Source organism: Artemia franciscana, unplaced genomic scaffold (assembly GCF_032884065.1).
Source record: "Artemia franciscana unplaced genomic scaffold, ASM3288406v1 PGA_scaffold_218, whole genome shotgun sequence".
Lineage (NCBI taxonomy): Eukaryota > Metazoa > Arthropoda > Branchiopoda > Anostraca > Artemiidae > Artemia > Artemia franciscana.
This window is the reverse complement of record NW_027062647.1, coordinates 872,697-889,118: the sequence shown is the minus strand read 5'-3', so window position 1 is coordinate 889,118 and position 16,422 is coordinate 872,697. Positions and strand designations below refer to the sequence as shown.

The 16,422-nt window shown below is 34.8% G+C and overlaps 1 protein-coding gene across 3 annotated transcripts in view; it reads left to right on the top strand.

Annotated features, from left to right (window-relative positions):
• The window catches only part of LOC136041412 (peptide-N(4)-(N-acetyl-beta-glucosaminyl)asparagine amidase-like), a 44,525-nt gene that overhangs the window by 24,902 nt on the left and 3,201 nt on the right, over positions 1 to 16,422 (top strand). For all 3 annotated transcript variants that reach the window (XM_065726066.1, XM_065726068.1, XM_065726067.1), the window contains exons 4-5: positions 6,526 to 6,744; positions 9,420 to 9,596. In XM_065726066.1, coding sequence (XP_065582138.1) covers positions 6,526 to 6,744; positions 9,420 to 9,596 — 396 coding nt within the window. The remainder of the gene's footprint in view (positions 1 to 6,525; positions 6,745 to 9,419; positions 9,597 to 16,422) is intronic.

Sequence of the window (16,422 nt, the reverse complement as noted above, 5' to 3'; positions counted from 1 at the left end):
CTAATGCAAGCCCCACTAAAAGCTCACCTAGATTTTCCTCTTTACACAACATTCTCATTTCTTTTCTTAAATTTTCATAATCTTTACAATCAACAACATAATGGAAAATACTTTCTATCTCACTACAATTATCACACTGAGGACTATCAGCTTTGCCAATGATAAACAGCCTATGCTTAATGCCTACATGGGTCGACCGAAAACGGAACATTAAGCAACCATATTTTCTTTTCAATCTACTGTAATTTTTTATATTACTACTATCATCCCTCATTTCCTCAAAATGTTTTTGGTAAATACTTTTAACCATCTCTCTAATCTGTTTATATGGTTCTGTAGGAGGTGTATGAAGCAACTTTTGTGCTGCCTTTTTGGTATATTTATCTGCTCTTTCATTACCCACCACCCCCACATGGGCTGGACACCACAAAAATTGTATCGTTACTCCTTTCTCACAAATCTTCAGAATAGAGCTATAACACTTATGGACCTCATCCTTTGGTTTATTTGGAAAATTCTTAAGGGATTGGAGGGCTGATTTTGAGTCGCTGCATATGAGGAACTTATTTTGGTTTTGATAACTTTCACTAATTTTTTCAATTACCCATTCTAGTGCACTTTCAATTGCTTTTATTTCTGCCTCAAAAACAGTTGATTCTTTGCTAAGTGGCTTTGTTATCTCTGTATTGAATTCGGGAACCACTGCTGAGCAGCCCACTCCTAAGCCATTTGTTTTTGACCCATCTGCGTATATTTTCACATATTCTTCATACTTGCTATTCAATACTGAGAGGAATTTTTGTTTCATTAATAGGGGGTTGTTTCCTGTTTTTTCCATGTAGTCAATCTCAACCCAATCCCAAGGGGGAATTTTTGGTGGTTTTTCATAACGTAGTATTTGGGTAATAGGTACTTCTATACCTTCCTGAGTAAGCAGTTCTTCAAAATTTTCAAAAGGATTCAGACGCTTCCTTTTCCTAAGGTGATTTCTAGTGTGGGTCAGTCCAGGTTTAATTATCAGTTTCTTAACTGGGTGATTGAGATATATTTTCCATAGATGGTTCATGTACATTATAAGCATTTTTCCCTTCTTGTGTTGAGTTTCTCCACACCAGACTCATTCAGGAGAAAAGGAATTGGGGTACTCTGGTGAGCTCCAAATGCTAATCTTAGAGCAGTATTCTGTATTGAATCAAGTTTTCTGAGAGTGGATTCTGGGGCAATGCTGTATATCAAACTCCCATAGTCAATTTTAGGTCTAATGTATTTGATATAAAATTGTCTTGCTGTAACTATGTTGACACCATGCTTCCCACACGAAAGCATCTTCATCAAGTTCATTCGCTTTGCACAGGATTCTTTTAGATATTTGATATGTTGGCTAAATTGAAGTTTATCATCAATGTGTATTTCAAGGACTTTATGACAATTGGTTAATAGCAGTTCCTCTCCAAATAGAGTAAGTTGGGGAGGTCTAATATTCCTCTTGGATGTGAACAACATAACTTTAGCTTTGGATGGTTCAAAATCAAGATCTATTCCTAGGGACCATAACTCTATATGATCCAATGTTTCTTGGACTGCTTTTTCTGCTTCTTCTACTGTGTTTTGGACTGTCCAAGTATTATTATCATCTGCAAAGTTCCTCCTTTGCAGTTATTGTCTTCTAGGGGTATATCAAATTCTCCAACATTATAATAGTCTGGCCCAAGAACACTACCTTGTGGAACACCTCTTTCCACCCCTATTTCTTCTGATCTTTCTTGTCCTATGGTCACAACAATTTTCCTATCAATTATCCTATCTGACAGGTAACTCAGTGTAAATTTCATCAGATTTCCATCAATTTTTGCTTTAGATAAACCTTCTAGTATCTGTCTGTGAACCAAATTATCAAAAGCTCCTTTAACATCCAAGAACACTGCAATCATCACTTTGCCATTATTGAGTGCATGAATGATGTCTCTCTGCATTCTGATCAGGTTATCCACTGTATTTCTCTCCCTGCGAAAACCTGTTTGAATATCCTGCAGCAGGTTAGCTTCCTCTGTGGCAAATCTCAGCCTTTCCTTTACTAGTCTTTCATATATCTTACCTCCAACTGGAAGGAGAGTTATAAAACGATGGTTTTCTACTTTGTTTGGTTTATTTGGTTTTGGGATCATGATAGCTATGCCATTCTTCCAAATTGTAGGGAAATTGCCCTCCTGCCACAACTTGTTGATAAGTTGTAGTAAAATAACCTTCCATTTATCAGTCAACCTTTTAAAGAAAACTGGGTGTATGTTGTCACAGCCAGGTGAAGTTTCTGGTAGTGTCTTTAGGACAAATTCAAATTCTGATTTTGAGAAGGGTTTATTGTATTTTGATTTTGATTGTTCTATAGAAAGTTTTCTTGCTTTAATGAAAGTTGTTGAGGATAGACTGGTTCCTTCAAATGGATCTTTCTTACCTATTGTCTGGTGGAGATGACTTGCTCCTGCTTCAGCTTTTGTTTTGCTATCAGCAATCACTTGTCCTTGCAAGGTTGTTGGCCCCTGTGGATGATGGTAAAATTCTCTCCTATTCATCTTTCTAATGAAGCTGTACACTTTTCCAAATGGATCTCTGAAGCTGAGATTCTCAACAAATTGCTTCCAAGATTCTTCTTTAGCTTCTTTTATTGTTTTTCTAAATTCTGCCTGGGCCAATATTTTCTTTCTATAATTTTCTATTGTCAGAATCTTGTTGTATTTGTTAGAAGCTTGGTTGAGTTTCTTTTTACTTAGGCTGCACACTTCATTCCACCATACTGGTTCATTTCTAGTCTTGTTGCCCAGTGTCTTGAAAAGGATAGTCTTCTTAGCCACTTCCAGCAGTAGATCCTGTAATCTCTCAATTTTCTTCTCTGTAGTTGTTACTGCTGCCAGTTCTTCTTCGAGACTTATATTTGTAAGTTCTTCCTGGAAGTAATTCCAGTTAAATTTCTTCAATTTAAAGGTAGGGTGTGTTGGTGGGGTTTGATTTCTAGGTACAGATTCTTTATATTCAATTATCACTGGCTCATGATCACTGGTTAGAGTTGGTTCAGGAGTTAAGCTAATATTTAGTTGATTGATTATTGCTACTGGTGAGAATGCCAGATCGATGGTAGAGTATACTCCTGTAATTGGATTTCTTCTTGTTTGGAGTCCAAGTGGGTTCACTAGGCCAATATCATCATTTTTATCAAGAGCATTTAGAATACCTATACCACTACGATTATGAGATCCACATAAACACCAGGCATCTGAATGGGCATTAAAGTCATCAGTAATTATAAAAGGCTCTTTGTCTTTAATCACTTTTTTCACTTTATTAAATATGTCCCCTGTTTGTGGTTCATTTCCATCAGGGTTATATACATTAACAATAACTACTGTATCCTTCTTGCCCAGGAATACCCGGCAAGCTACCATCTCAATTTTAGAACTTGCAATTTCTTCAATATCTAGTTTTTGAAACATTAAAGGCTTTTTAATACAAATCAATATTCCTCCTCTTGACTGTCCTGCTCTATCTTTTGTTATTACATCATAATTTCTAAGTCTACATGAATGCTGGGGCTGTAGCTATGTTTCTTGAAAGCACCCAACATCAATTTTTTCTTTTTCTAAATAGCAATCTAGTAAATCCTTTTTCCCTTTCAGAATAGATTGGATGTTAAAAGACAGCACTTTCATTCTAATTTATTTGCTAGATTCCAAACTTCTTCAACATTGATATCAATTTTGAACAGTGAGTGCATAAGATAACATAACTTCACAATCCTATCTTCATTTCTAATTCCTTGATTTCTATCATTTCTGGCACTTTTGATACAAGTAACACTAGCTGTTGAAGGGACTTTTTAGGTTCGAGGAGGGCTTGCTCTTTCACAGTCTTCTTATTCAGTGCATCTGCATAACTTTGGTATGCCTTAGCTGCTCTGTTCATTGGTTAATTTTGGGCAACTGAAATTTTTATGATTTCACGGTTTTGTTGGCGGGCTGGGCAGCTACCAGATGTTGTTGAATGGTTTTTCCCACAGTTAGCACAGACATAGTTTTTGTATTTTCCAGACTCTTTTGTTTCGAATTTTAAGGGACATTCTTTAGAAGCATGTTTGTTTGCACATCTCAAGCATACAGCATGTGGTGACCTAAATTTTTCTTGAGCATGGCCATACTTTTGACACTTAAAGCACTGTATTATTGGTCGGTTGTACCTCTCAATATTCCTTCTTCTTCCATAAAGCCAAATATTCTGGGGAAGAGAGTTGCTCTCAAATGCAACACAAATACTCAGGCTATCCTCTAATTTTTTGGTCTCTCGATTGTATCTTTTCAACCTCTTTTGTTCCTTAATCTCAATATTAGTTTCTGCCCTGAGGTCTGTTATCAGTTCTTCCTTTGTGTAATCTAGTGCTATTTGCTTGATTACACCATAGCTGACCTGTCTTTTCTCTTCAGGTGCTACTTCAACATTGTCAAAGTTTCTTTATTTTCATTAAAGTATCCAATGCAGTTTGTGATTGGACATATACATTTAGCCTATTCCTATCATAGTTTGAAGAATTTTCTTTAGCTCTAGAGTGATTGCTCTGTCTGATGGAAGTTTTACCTGTGAGGTGAAAACCACTGTGAGATTAGCCACTGATTCACTGCTTACAAAATCAGTAGTTGACTCTATTCTATTATTCCTTGTATTGGATTTCTGTAAAAATCTTTCCACTATAGGAGGTTTAACAGTTTTAGAGGTTTCTTGCTCAAGAGGTGATCCACTTCTCTTACCATTTCTTTTTAGTACTTCACTAATCCCTTCAGCCTCCTAGGATTTACAATATTTGTGATGTCCTCCTCTTCTTCTTGGGGGAGGGGAGGATAATCAACTGATAACCCTGAAAATCTATATGGACACTCACTGAAGGTACAAATTGTAAATTCTGAGTTTGGGGGGTATGATATAAATGACCTTGGTGGCTTGTATATGGCAGGGGTGCATAGTAAACTGTGTGGGGCCCTTGTGTTTCCTGATATGTTGACTGAGGGTATTGTAAGTGAAAATTTTTAGGTGGGTGATGGGGCTGTCCAGAGTATACTGGAAATGCCTGGGTGTGAGGTGGTGAGTATGCTATGTGCGGAGGTGAGAATGATGTTTGTGGAGATGAGAATCCTATTTGTGCTGATGTTGACCCTATTTCGGTTATATTGTTTGTCTGTTGTGGATGGCTAGTACCCAATGTGCTACTTCCCCCGGGGGGAACCCCCATTAAAGGGTGGGAATTCATTAATAACCTCTAATCCAATTATTCTAAATGCTCTTACCCAGATTAAAATTTATATTACCAATAAATCTGAAAATAATCCTGGGCAAAATTTTATTTTTCAATTTTACCACGTTGGTCCATGTTCTCAGGGTTCAGGATTCAATGATATCCTTGATGTTCAACAAAGCTTGAACTTTTGTCAATGAGAGCCAATGAAACTGCTTTCTTTCCAAGAGAATTGTTTTTATTGAGCGTTAGGAATGCTGATCTGTTCAGTCGATTGTTGCGATATATATTGGGTGCTGGGACAGTTTAGTATAGATTTTGTTAGTTTTTTTTCTTATTTTGGACTGTCCAAAAATTAGATCTTTTAATTGGAACTGGGCTTTGATCTATAAAACTTGCAAATTCATATAGCCAGGATTCCTCTACCCTTCCCCGATATAGTAAAGTATATGGATTGCAATTGAACCATAGTATAGTGAGGTATATGATTTTTATTTTCTTAAGTCCTTCGAACTAGCCTAACTTTGTATTCCATCTTGTTATTCAAAAAAAAGGATTCGGGAAAAGAATGGGGCAATAGTTTTGGGTGTGGATGGGGTAATTTCTTTGCAGATTTTTTTTAAGAGTTCACTAATGTTCCTTTCTGAATTTTTTTTTTGGAAAATATTTTTTTGATATAAAAACATCATAATTCAAATTGATTAAATTTCTTTATTTTTTAGACGAGGGAAGTGGAATAATATTTTTCTTGGAAATCACTCTCACAAGTATAAAGTTCTTTTGTCCAGTGAACCACTAATTCCGTTTGTTTTTTTCTTTCTTAGGTGAAAGGTAGTGTAAGTATGGATAATTTTTCTCAGACTTTGCTGAAACAGGTAGATTTTAATTGTAAAAATAAACATTTCATCGGCTTCACCTTATCCAAAAAAAAGTCTGTAAAAGAAATAGACCAACGAAAAAACATAAAAGAAAAAAATCCTTCAAATTGGGCGGACCAGCTAGTGAAAACTGGCAGCCTGGACATTTAAGGGAAGGGGCTATTGGATTTCTCCCTCCCAATTATGTAAATTATAAAGAATGCTTGCAGTTTTGAACCAAAATAGATTGTAATTAATGATTTACCAGCCAAAGGTTTCCTGTTTCGTAGGGTTCCTTAAACAGGGGTTTAAGAATGTTTTGGAATTTTTCATATAGTAGATTCATCTGTAGGCTAATAGAAGTTAATATGTACTTATAACGTTGTATATTTTAAGGTAGCTCTGTCTGTCCTTTAATATCATCTGGTCATGTTTGGATTACAAATGCAATTGGTACAGAAGGCAAATATACAATAGCCTATGGCTGTGCTGAAAATAGGTACACGGTGAATGGTAGAGATACTGGTATGTCTTGGGAAGATGGCGTGTTCCTTTCTGAGTCAATTTTTCGTAAGGAGGAGAAAGACTGGAAGATGGTTTATCTTGCTAGGAAAAGTAAGTTCTATACGTATATCTAATCTTTTTAAGCTAGCAATACCTGGTAATTGTGTTTGTAACCCACATATGGGTGTATCTTTTCTCGAAAATAGCTTGATAATTTTTTCAAAATTGACACACTAATATTTTCTTGCATGTAAAAACTGTCTAGATAGATGCCGAGTTCGATAAAATTCGTTTAGAGTCTGAATTTTGAGAAAAATTTCATAAGAATGACATCACATTCATATGCATTTTAAGAGCAACTTTCATCATTGTCCCCTGGAGAGAATCGTCCCGTTTTTTGGTATGTTTGGTGTCATGTGAACTTATACAAGATGTCAAATTAACCCTAACAGCTGAAGACAAGGCACGGAAAAAATGTCGAAGATGATGATGAACGACTGCAAATCGCAACGAATGCCATTTGTGATGCCAGCATCACATCGAGATCGAATTTTATTGCGAAGGGGGGGGGGCATATGGAACAGTTTTTAGATTGTTCTCACAGTTCAGTTTTTGGAACAGTGAAATGGTTTTACAATTACAGCAAGAATGATCGAGAAAGTGGTTGAAATCGGACTTGTGTATTTTTTCTCCTGATAATATTTATCCCTTTACTGCACGGATATGCGATTAAATAAAACGAAAGAAAAAAAAAAAAAACACATTATTTTGATTTTTGACTGTAAGGTTGATTTATCTTTGAAAGCTATTTAATGGTTTTTAAAGGCTTAAATAGATACTTAAATCTATTTAAGGGATAATACTCCTTAACCAAGTTTCCTTGATAGTCAGAAATAGATACTGCCATATGGTGGCCCCACTGCCATGGTAGTTTTAGTCACAAAAAAGGTCTAAATTATACCTAAACATCAATAGACTCAAATTAAAAGAATCTTCATCACTAATGTTATTTTTCCCCTCATTCGTTTCTTTCGTGATTGCTGATTCACGATTTTGGCTGAAAGGGACGGGTGACGTTCACAAATGCTAGCTGCGAAGAGCTATTTGATGTAGGAATATTTGAATCATTCTGTTTCCTTGTCGGCCGAGTTTAAATATTATGGTTTATGGTTGATTGTGTATGGCTATGCTGTTTGACCTATGTGGTTGTATGGATGAGTAGGGTTAAGGCCTCAGTCAAGTGCTGGTCTATATTAATCACTAATTTAGGAAAACAGTTTTGCCTTTCTCCTTCTATCTCCTTTCTTCTTCTTTTTTTGTGTTTGTGCTGTTACATTGATGATTTCTCTTTTCACTATATAATGCTTGTGCTTTGTGGTATTGCAATTTTGTGTTTTAAGGCACTAATTTAGTTAATTAATTAACTAATTAGTTAACTACAATATCCTTCTCGAGAGAGTTGTAATCTAATTAGAATCAAAATCAAACTGCTTTTTGTTATTTTGAGGTTAAATACGTTTATTGCTGTTGAAAAAATTGGACCAATTGAATTTTTTTTGTAAATAAAACGCGTTTCGTTAATTTGAAAAATCATATGAATAGTTACAATTTCAAAATAAATAATTGCAGCTTTGATTAAAAAAAACACAAATAACTATGTATTTTTATTGAGTAAGAATGCTTGAGAAAATACAGATGTGTTAGTATCTTATTTGGAAAACCTACATAAACATACGTAAGGCTTAGAACCATTGGTTTACCGGTCCGCTGTTTTATAGTTGTGTTGTATAAAATTATATGATGATTCCAGTGAACAGGTTAACCCTTCATATCATATTTAGCACCATTGTTTGCTTTTTAACAGGGTAAACACGGATTATTATGGTGAATAAGATGAAGAGGGGACCTAGTTTCTATTCTGTTAACTATTGTAGCAGTTTGATAAAGACGGTTAGATATGGGCCTACTAAGAGGAACCAATTACAGGTGTGCTAAAGGGAAACTTGAAAACAAGGCCATCAGTATACATATAGATAGATAAATAGATTGATTGTTCTCCCGAAACAAAGCTTATTTGGGCAGTGGAAAATAAACATTTGTACACAAAATCATAAAACGCTTAGCAATAACAAATAAAATAACATAATAATAACAATAACAATAAAATAATAACAATAGCGTATAAAAATAACAATAAGTTGGTTATTTTAAAAATAAAAATAACAATAAGCAATAATAACGATAGCATAAAATAACAATAACAATAAAATAACTTAACAATTATAAAAATAGAAACACATGTACTATGGCAATATAATACCCTAAAACTAACTCACATGATGTTGCACCCACAGTAGATAGGTAGACAGATAAATGTCTAATGTTTTAAAGCCACATGGACCATGGCTACATAAATGAAAAAATAAGAAACAAAGAAAACAGCTGAAAGGGATTCAACAATACTTCCAGCACTCCCCCCCCTTTTACATAAATATTTCTCTATGGGTAATTCCCTATTTCATATATTTTTCGTTTTTTTTATTTCTACCCAATCTTTGGATCCTGCTACTGAGACCAATCACTCACTTGACCCTAAACTACCAGAAAATATTTATGTCTTTAAATTCACTAATTTAGGACAAAGAGCCATGAAGTGAAGTAGATCCTCACCGTTATCTCCTCAAATGGGGCACGAGATTGGACTGTCCATTAGTAATGTGTTAATATTTGTTTGTGGGTGACTGTGGAATAAAAATGTATCAAAAATTAAAATAAATTCATTACAGGTGGTACTGCATTTGGCAAAATAGCTTGGAAATTCAAGACTGAAACGAATGAAGTTAATTTTAGAAAGGTTGCATTGAAGCTGCCTATTACTATTTTTGAAAAAGGAGAAGCTACATTAAGCGTATTAGCTGCCGATCAAACAATACTGGAGAAAAAAATTAAGAGCAGTTTTACAGGTAAGTTTGTTTGCTCAAATTTCTGCTGTTTTTATTTAATTTCTGCTATTTTTAACGATTAATAAATCATTGGTGTCAGGTATGAAGGCCGTATATGATATGAGATACCACGCTTCTGATATAATGGCGGAAAACCCTTGTAATCTATTCTGAATGAGATGATTTTGGGGTCCTTAAGAACAGGAGAAAGAAAGTGGGACTGAGCACATGCTCACCTCCCCGATACTAACTTTCAGGGCGGCATAGATAATGATCTTACAGTGTGGAAATTTTATATATAATCTTTTGGTTTGAAACCAGCGAAATAATCTTCCGGTATTTACTTAAACAAAATCATAAAACAAAATACAAAAACAAATTCCATTCCTTTTAACAGGGGAAATGTAATATTGAAAAAAGGGATGAAGATATACTTAAAGTACAGAAAACTAAATTTACATAGATATAGATATTAACGTGTGTGTATTGTCGGAAAGAATAAAAAAGGTCAAATTGAGAGGGGCTTTATTTATATTAAGAGCCGTCTGCTAAATAATCGGAATTTGCCTTGAGAGCTAGTAGTTTAGGGGATGGGAGTTCCCTTGTTTTGGGGATCCCTCCTCATTTGTTTCTGTTTTGATCCTGCTAAACTCATTACAAAATGGTTTAGTGTCTTTTACTATTGACAAGAGACATTCAAAAATGTATTTTTCAAGATGAAGAAAAAATATAAAAAAAAGTTCCACTTGCAAAATGATTTGAATCACATGTCAATAAAATATATAAAAGTTGACCCTTAATACCCTTTTGTAATGAAATGGACTTTTAAACACTTTATTAGGATTGATTTAAAAGACGCTAATTGGTTCTTCAATGAGTTTTCGGACGGACTTGTCCAAACATCCACAGAAGAGCTATTACTGCGAAAGATAATCGTAAGTAATAACATAAAAGTGATTATTTCAATAAGAATACATTTGCTATTCTTGGAAAAGAAGTCGTAGAAAAATATGAAATAAAAAGGTTGTTTTCATGTATTGTAAGAGAATTGAGAACCTGAAGTGTTAATTTTCTTTATGTTTTTTTATTTTTTTTACCTCTGAACACTTTTGAAGCTATGCACTATGAGGAATTTTCGCTTGGCTTTCGTTTATAGTTTTTTAGAAGCCCCTTCAAGCACTAACTCGTTGAGCCTCTAAAGGTGTACAAAAGGTTTGATAAATCACGTCTGGTGACGGAACGTAAAATAAGAACATAAGGTTGTAAATAGGACTTGGTGCACATTCAGACACCATCTATTCAACAAAATTAATGTGTAAATTATATACAACTAAGTGAAATTGTGATTCGTATACAAGTACTGTTGTAGCGTGCCGGGACTAATCTCTCCTGGTAATAGTAAACCACGAATTTGATCTTAGGTGCAGCAACCCACCCCAGAGCCTGGAATTTGATTCTGGTGATGAGATTATGAGAAAGGGTGTCCAAAATAATCCAAACAGTTAGGAAGTTAGCATTTAATTTGTTTCTCTTTTCTTACTTGAATTTTAAATTCCGTTAAAACCACTTTTACGAAAGATTAAACTAGGTAATCATGAACATCTCTTTTTAATTGTTCCATGTCATCTTGGGCTACCTTCGCTGATTATTTAACAACTCAGAGAAAGTTTGAAATAAAATTATTTTCTTATACTGAAAAGATTTTGCGTTTTCCCCAAATGAAGTCATACTTTTTATCAAAATTGTTATTGAAGGAAAATGCGCTTTGAAATTTTTAATTATTTTCTGTAATGCTGCGTTTAGTGAGTTGTTCTAGGCTGTATCAAACCGGTTCTAAAGAAATATCCTGAGAAGCATTCGAACACATGTTAAAAACTATGGTTGGTTAAAAAACCGACTAAAAAACTCTTTAAAACCACTTATGCCATCTAGTCTAGTCGAGCAAAATAATCATGTTAATTACGAAAACATTAAATCAGAAATTTTACTTTAAATCCAACTCAAATTTAGTTGACATTAAAGTTTCGATGAATGAAAAACAAGCTTGTTTTTAAACTGAATCCTTCTTCTTGGCAAAGCTACGCTTTAATTTAGTTTCACGTTATATATCAATTTAATGTTGGCTTGTTATGAACTTTTTAATCATGCTTGGTAATGCTGTATCAAGTGGGCAGAACTCAACCGAGGAGAAGCATAATTTTAATTGAAATAGAAAGTTTATTGTTACCCAAAGTCTAGTTACTAGTTTTAAATCAAGTTTAAATCTAGTTTCGAAACAAGTTTAAATCTAGTTACTAGTTTTAAATCAAGTTTAAATCTAGTTTCAAAACAAGTTTAAATCTGGCTACTAGTTTTAAATCAAGTTTAAATCCAGTTACTGGTTTTAAATCAAGTTTAAATTAGTTACTAGTTTTAAATCAAGTTTAAACCTAGTTACTAGTTTTAAACCAAATAGTTTAATGACCAGAAACTGTAAGTTCAAACAAGATTTAGAAGGGGCCATAGCCCTATGGAAAACCAGGGTAAGTTAGACTTTTATCGTACAAACTCAAAATCCAGTAACGAAAGCCTAGTAAACGATGGCTTTTCATGTTCCTGTTGATTTTGCAGGTTTTTACTTGTAAGATATTATAGAACTTACATATCTTTAACAATATTGATTTGGCCAGTAGTTTTATTAATTGTCCTAAAATATGGTACTTGATAGATTCTCCGTACTCTAATAAGTTGGTACAGTGATGTTAGTTAGCCATGAAAAGTTGTCTGCTTCTTTGTAGAACCCTTAGTGATCTCTTTTTCTGTAAATATCTTCTTTCAAATGAGTGTCCTCAACCGAACTTTTAGTCTCTATAGAGATTGAATAAAAAAGATCCAGTTAAAAGTAAGGAGCTACTTCAAAATTAAAAAATAAACCGAACTTATTACGTGTATGAGAGGGGTTAACCCCTCCTCAATACCTTGCTCTTTATGGTAAAGTTCGACTTTTTGTCCCAGTTCTTTAAGGGCAATTCCTGAAACACGAAGATCGTTTAGTTAGAATAGTAAGCCCTTTTAAAAGTTCTTACAAAAACCTTAGCGTAAAGAGCCAAGTATTAAGAAGGGGAACCTCTCCCCTCCTTTACGTAATGATTACTGTTTGTTTTAATTTTTGATGTCGCTGCTTACTTTCAGATGAAAAAACTTTTTTTGGTATTTAATTTCCGAGTTTTTTTTTTAATAATGCCTGAAAATCTGCTTCCCCTCCATGGAAAGCTTTCTCTCAGGTAAAATACCCCCTCACACAAACCAGGAAAATTCACCCCAGACAATTCCATTCTTGCTAAAATTTCTGCCCGGAAATTTTCTTGCGGACGATTCTGGCGAAAAACTATTTCTCCGCACATTTTCGCTTGAAAATACTTTAATTTATTATCGCTTTTAAAATTATGCCAGAAATCTTCCCTTCGTGTAGAATTCTTTCCATAAATACGCCCCCCTCCCCCAACCCATAGTAGAAAATTTCCTCCGGAGAATTTATCCCGGGAAAAGCTCCCCTATGGAAAATTTCTCTCCCTCCTCCCCTTCTACTTTTCAAGTCTATTTCTCCCCCTCTCTAAGTCCAAAAACTATTATCATACTAAGTAATTTACCTCCTAGAGAAACAAGGCTAACCTCTGTAATTATCACAGTCAGTCGTATCACCTTTCTCATCAAAGAGTTTCATTAAGGCCGTGATTAAGTGAACTAATGGAACTCCAAAATCCCATGCTAAATTGAAAATTTATATTTAAGAAGTACTCAAGTATTCATTGGCGGAAGATGCCGCTTTTAATATCAGGCCATAGCTTCTTGAAGATGCTACAAAATGTTTGAAAGGATTTTGCTCCATTTCCTCTAATTGCTTAGAAATCTTAGAAAATGTCTAGGTCTTTTCCACAAGTGTACTCTATGAAGGATATTGCTTTTGGAACAAAATCGGTACTATCATGAGCAGAAGACAATAACCTGTAAGATGATTGGAACTTTTTTTCGATATATCTTCCTGTTTTCTAACAGTCTCATAGAATATTTTCAGCTACCTGAAACTTTTACAAGTCGGTTGCCAGAAAGAATCGTTTCAGATCGCCGATAATACCCCCTAGAGACCAAAATGACAAGCTGGTATAATCAGCTGCTTGTTAATAGAGTGTGAAATTTTCATATCTAATTTCAATGCAATGAAGGAACCTAGAAATGAGAAATAGTCAGGAGCCTTCCGTAAAGTTGTGCACACAAAGTTGAAATCATGGGAAAAATTAAATCAAAGCGAGGTATGCAACTGTGAAACTGCGAAAAATTTGGGGATAGGCGAGTGGATAAAGAATCGAAAAGAGGCTAAGGCGGACTGTTGCACGGAAGTTGGAAAGAATCGACTGGTCAACTTCAAACGGGGCCACGACTACTTTTACCAAGTACAATGTCAGCTTGAATGTGCTCAGCTAGATACTTGCTTTTTCATGATTTTTACCCTGAAAGACTCTACATTGAAAAGATAGACCGCGATCCAGGCTTTTGGACCAATAAGATTTTTCCCAAGCTAAAAGGATTCTTCATGGATGCTTTGATCCCAGAGTTCCACGGGGGCTTCCAATACGAGAGCCGTACTTATAAGATTAATCGTCTAGTACCGGTAACAGGAAAATTCATTGTCCTTACATTCTATCCTTCTTTGTATTTACATACTTAATTGTATTGTCATTTCAAATAAAATACCTTTTTTTATATTGCTTGTCCTCCAACTTTATCAAACAGTTCGTGGTAACGAACTGTAGTAAAGAGCGACCCGGCTCAATAGTGACCAAAACTCTAAAAAATGGAATTTTGATACCAATAGCTACATCAAAAGAATCGCATTTAATACTGATTTTAAATATATAAGCTTCATCAAGTTTAGTCTTACCCATCAAAAGTTACGAGCCTGAGAAAATTTGCTTTATTTTAGAAAATAGGGGGAAACAACCCCTAAAAGTCATAGAACCCTACTGTAGAAGTTTCAAGCTCCTATCTACCAAATTGCGGAATTTTGTATTTTTTGTCAGAAGGCAGATCACAGATGCGTGTTTATTTGTTGGTTTTTTTTTGTGTTTTTTTTTTTTCAGGGGTGATCGAATCGACCCAATGGTCCTAGAATGTTGCAAAAGGGCTCATTCTAACGGAAATGAAAAGTTCTAGTACCCTTTTTAAGTGACCAAAAAAATCGGAGGGCACCTAGGCCCCCGTCCCACGCTAATTATTTTCCCAAAGTAACCGGATCAAAATTCTGAGACAGCTATTTTATTCAGCGTAGTCGAAAATCCTTATAACTATGTCTTTTGGGACGACTTACTCCCCAACAGTCCCCGTGGGAGGGGCTACAAGTTACAAACACTGACCAGTGCTTACATATAGTAATGATTATTGGGAAGTGTACAGACGTTTTCAGGGGCGTTTTCATTTGGTTGGGGCAGGGGTTGAGAAGAGAGGGATTTGCTGGGGGAACTTTTCATGGAGGAATTTGTCATGGGGGAAGAAAATTTCCATGAAGGGAGCGCAGGATTTTCTAGCAGTATTAAAAAAAAACAATGAAAAAATAAATATGGCAAAGTCTTTTCAACTGAAAGTAAGGAGCAGCATTAAAACTTAAAAGGAACAGAAATTATTACGCATATGAGGGGCTCACCTCCTCCCAATACCTCGCTCTTTACGCTAAAGTATTTTTAGAAATTTCAACTATTTATTCTACGGCTTTTGTGATTCAGGGATCATTCTTAAGAAATCGGGACAAAATTTAAGCTTTAGCGTGAAGAGCGAGGTACTGACGAGGGGGTGAACCCCCTCATATGTGTAATAAAAATATGAGAATACAGAAGTTCCTTACGCAAGCTAATTTGTAAGTTACGTATATCTTTGACTAATAAAATTTATTTTTACTAATAATTTTACTAATAAAAAAATTCGTAAAAAATTAAAAGTTCTAGTTGCCTTTTTAGGTAGCCAAATAATCGGAGGGTAACTAGACCTCCTTCCCCGCTCCTTTTTTTCTCAAAATCATTCGATCAAAACTATGAGAAAGCCATTTAGCAAAAAAAAAAAAAATATGCAAATTTCGTTTTAATTATTCATCTGCGGAGAGCATAAATCAAAACATGCATTGATTAAAAAACTTTCAGAAATTAAACTAGTTAAAAACAAGTGTTTTTTAAATTAAAGTAAGGAGTGACATTAAAACATGAAACGAACAGAAATTACTTCATATATGAAAGAGGCTGCTTCCTCATCAACGCCCCGCTCTTCACGCTAAAGTCTGACTCTTCCTCTTAACTCTATTTTTTAAAACAGTAAAAAACTTCAGCCTAAAGAGCGGGGCGTTCACGAGGAAGCAGTCCCTTTCATATACGAAGTAATTTCTGTTCGTTTTAAGTTTTAATGTCACTCCTTACTTTCAGTCATTTTTTTTTTAATTTAATTTGTAAGAAACCTTTGGTTTTCTAAGAATCCTCGAAGAAAGCTTTCAACTAAGTTGGGTGTTTAGTTTCGAATTAATCAACTGAGGTATTTTAAATAGCCTATCTATTTAGCCTTTCTTTTCTCCCTTGGTCGGTAACCAAGCTTTGCAAGACGCAGCCAAATATATTACTATTTCTCGGCTGAAGCATCTCACCAAAGGAAGCTGTCTATCAAAACCTTTCACAAGACTTGATAATTGGTGCTATTTGAAGTTTTGACTACCAACGGTCTCTAGACAATTAAAAGACAGAAGGCTAACCTAACTTCAATTTTGAAGCTCGAGGTTTTCAAGTTCACTTAATCATGGCCTTAAACTTTTCCTAAAATTGCTAGGTTCTTTCCC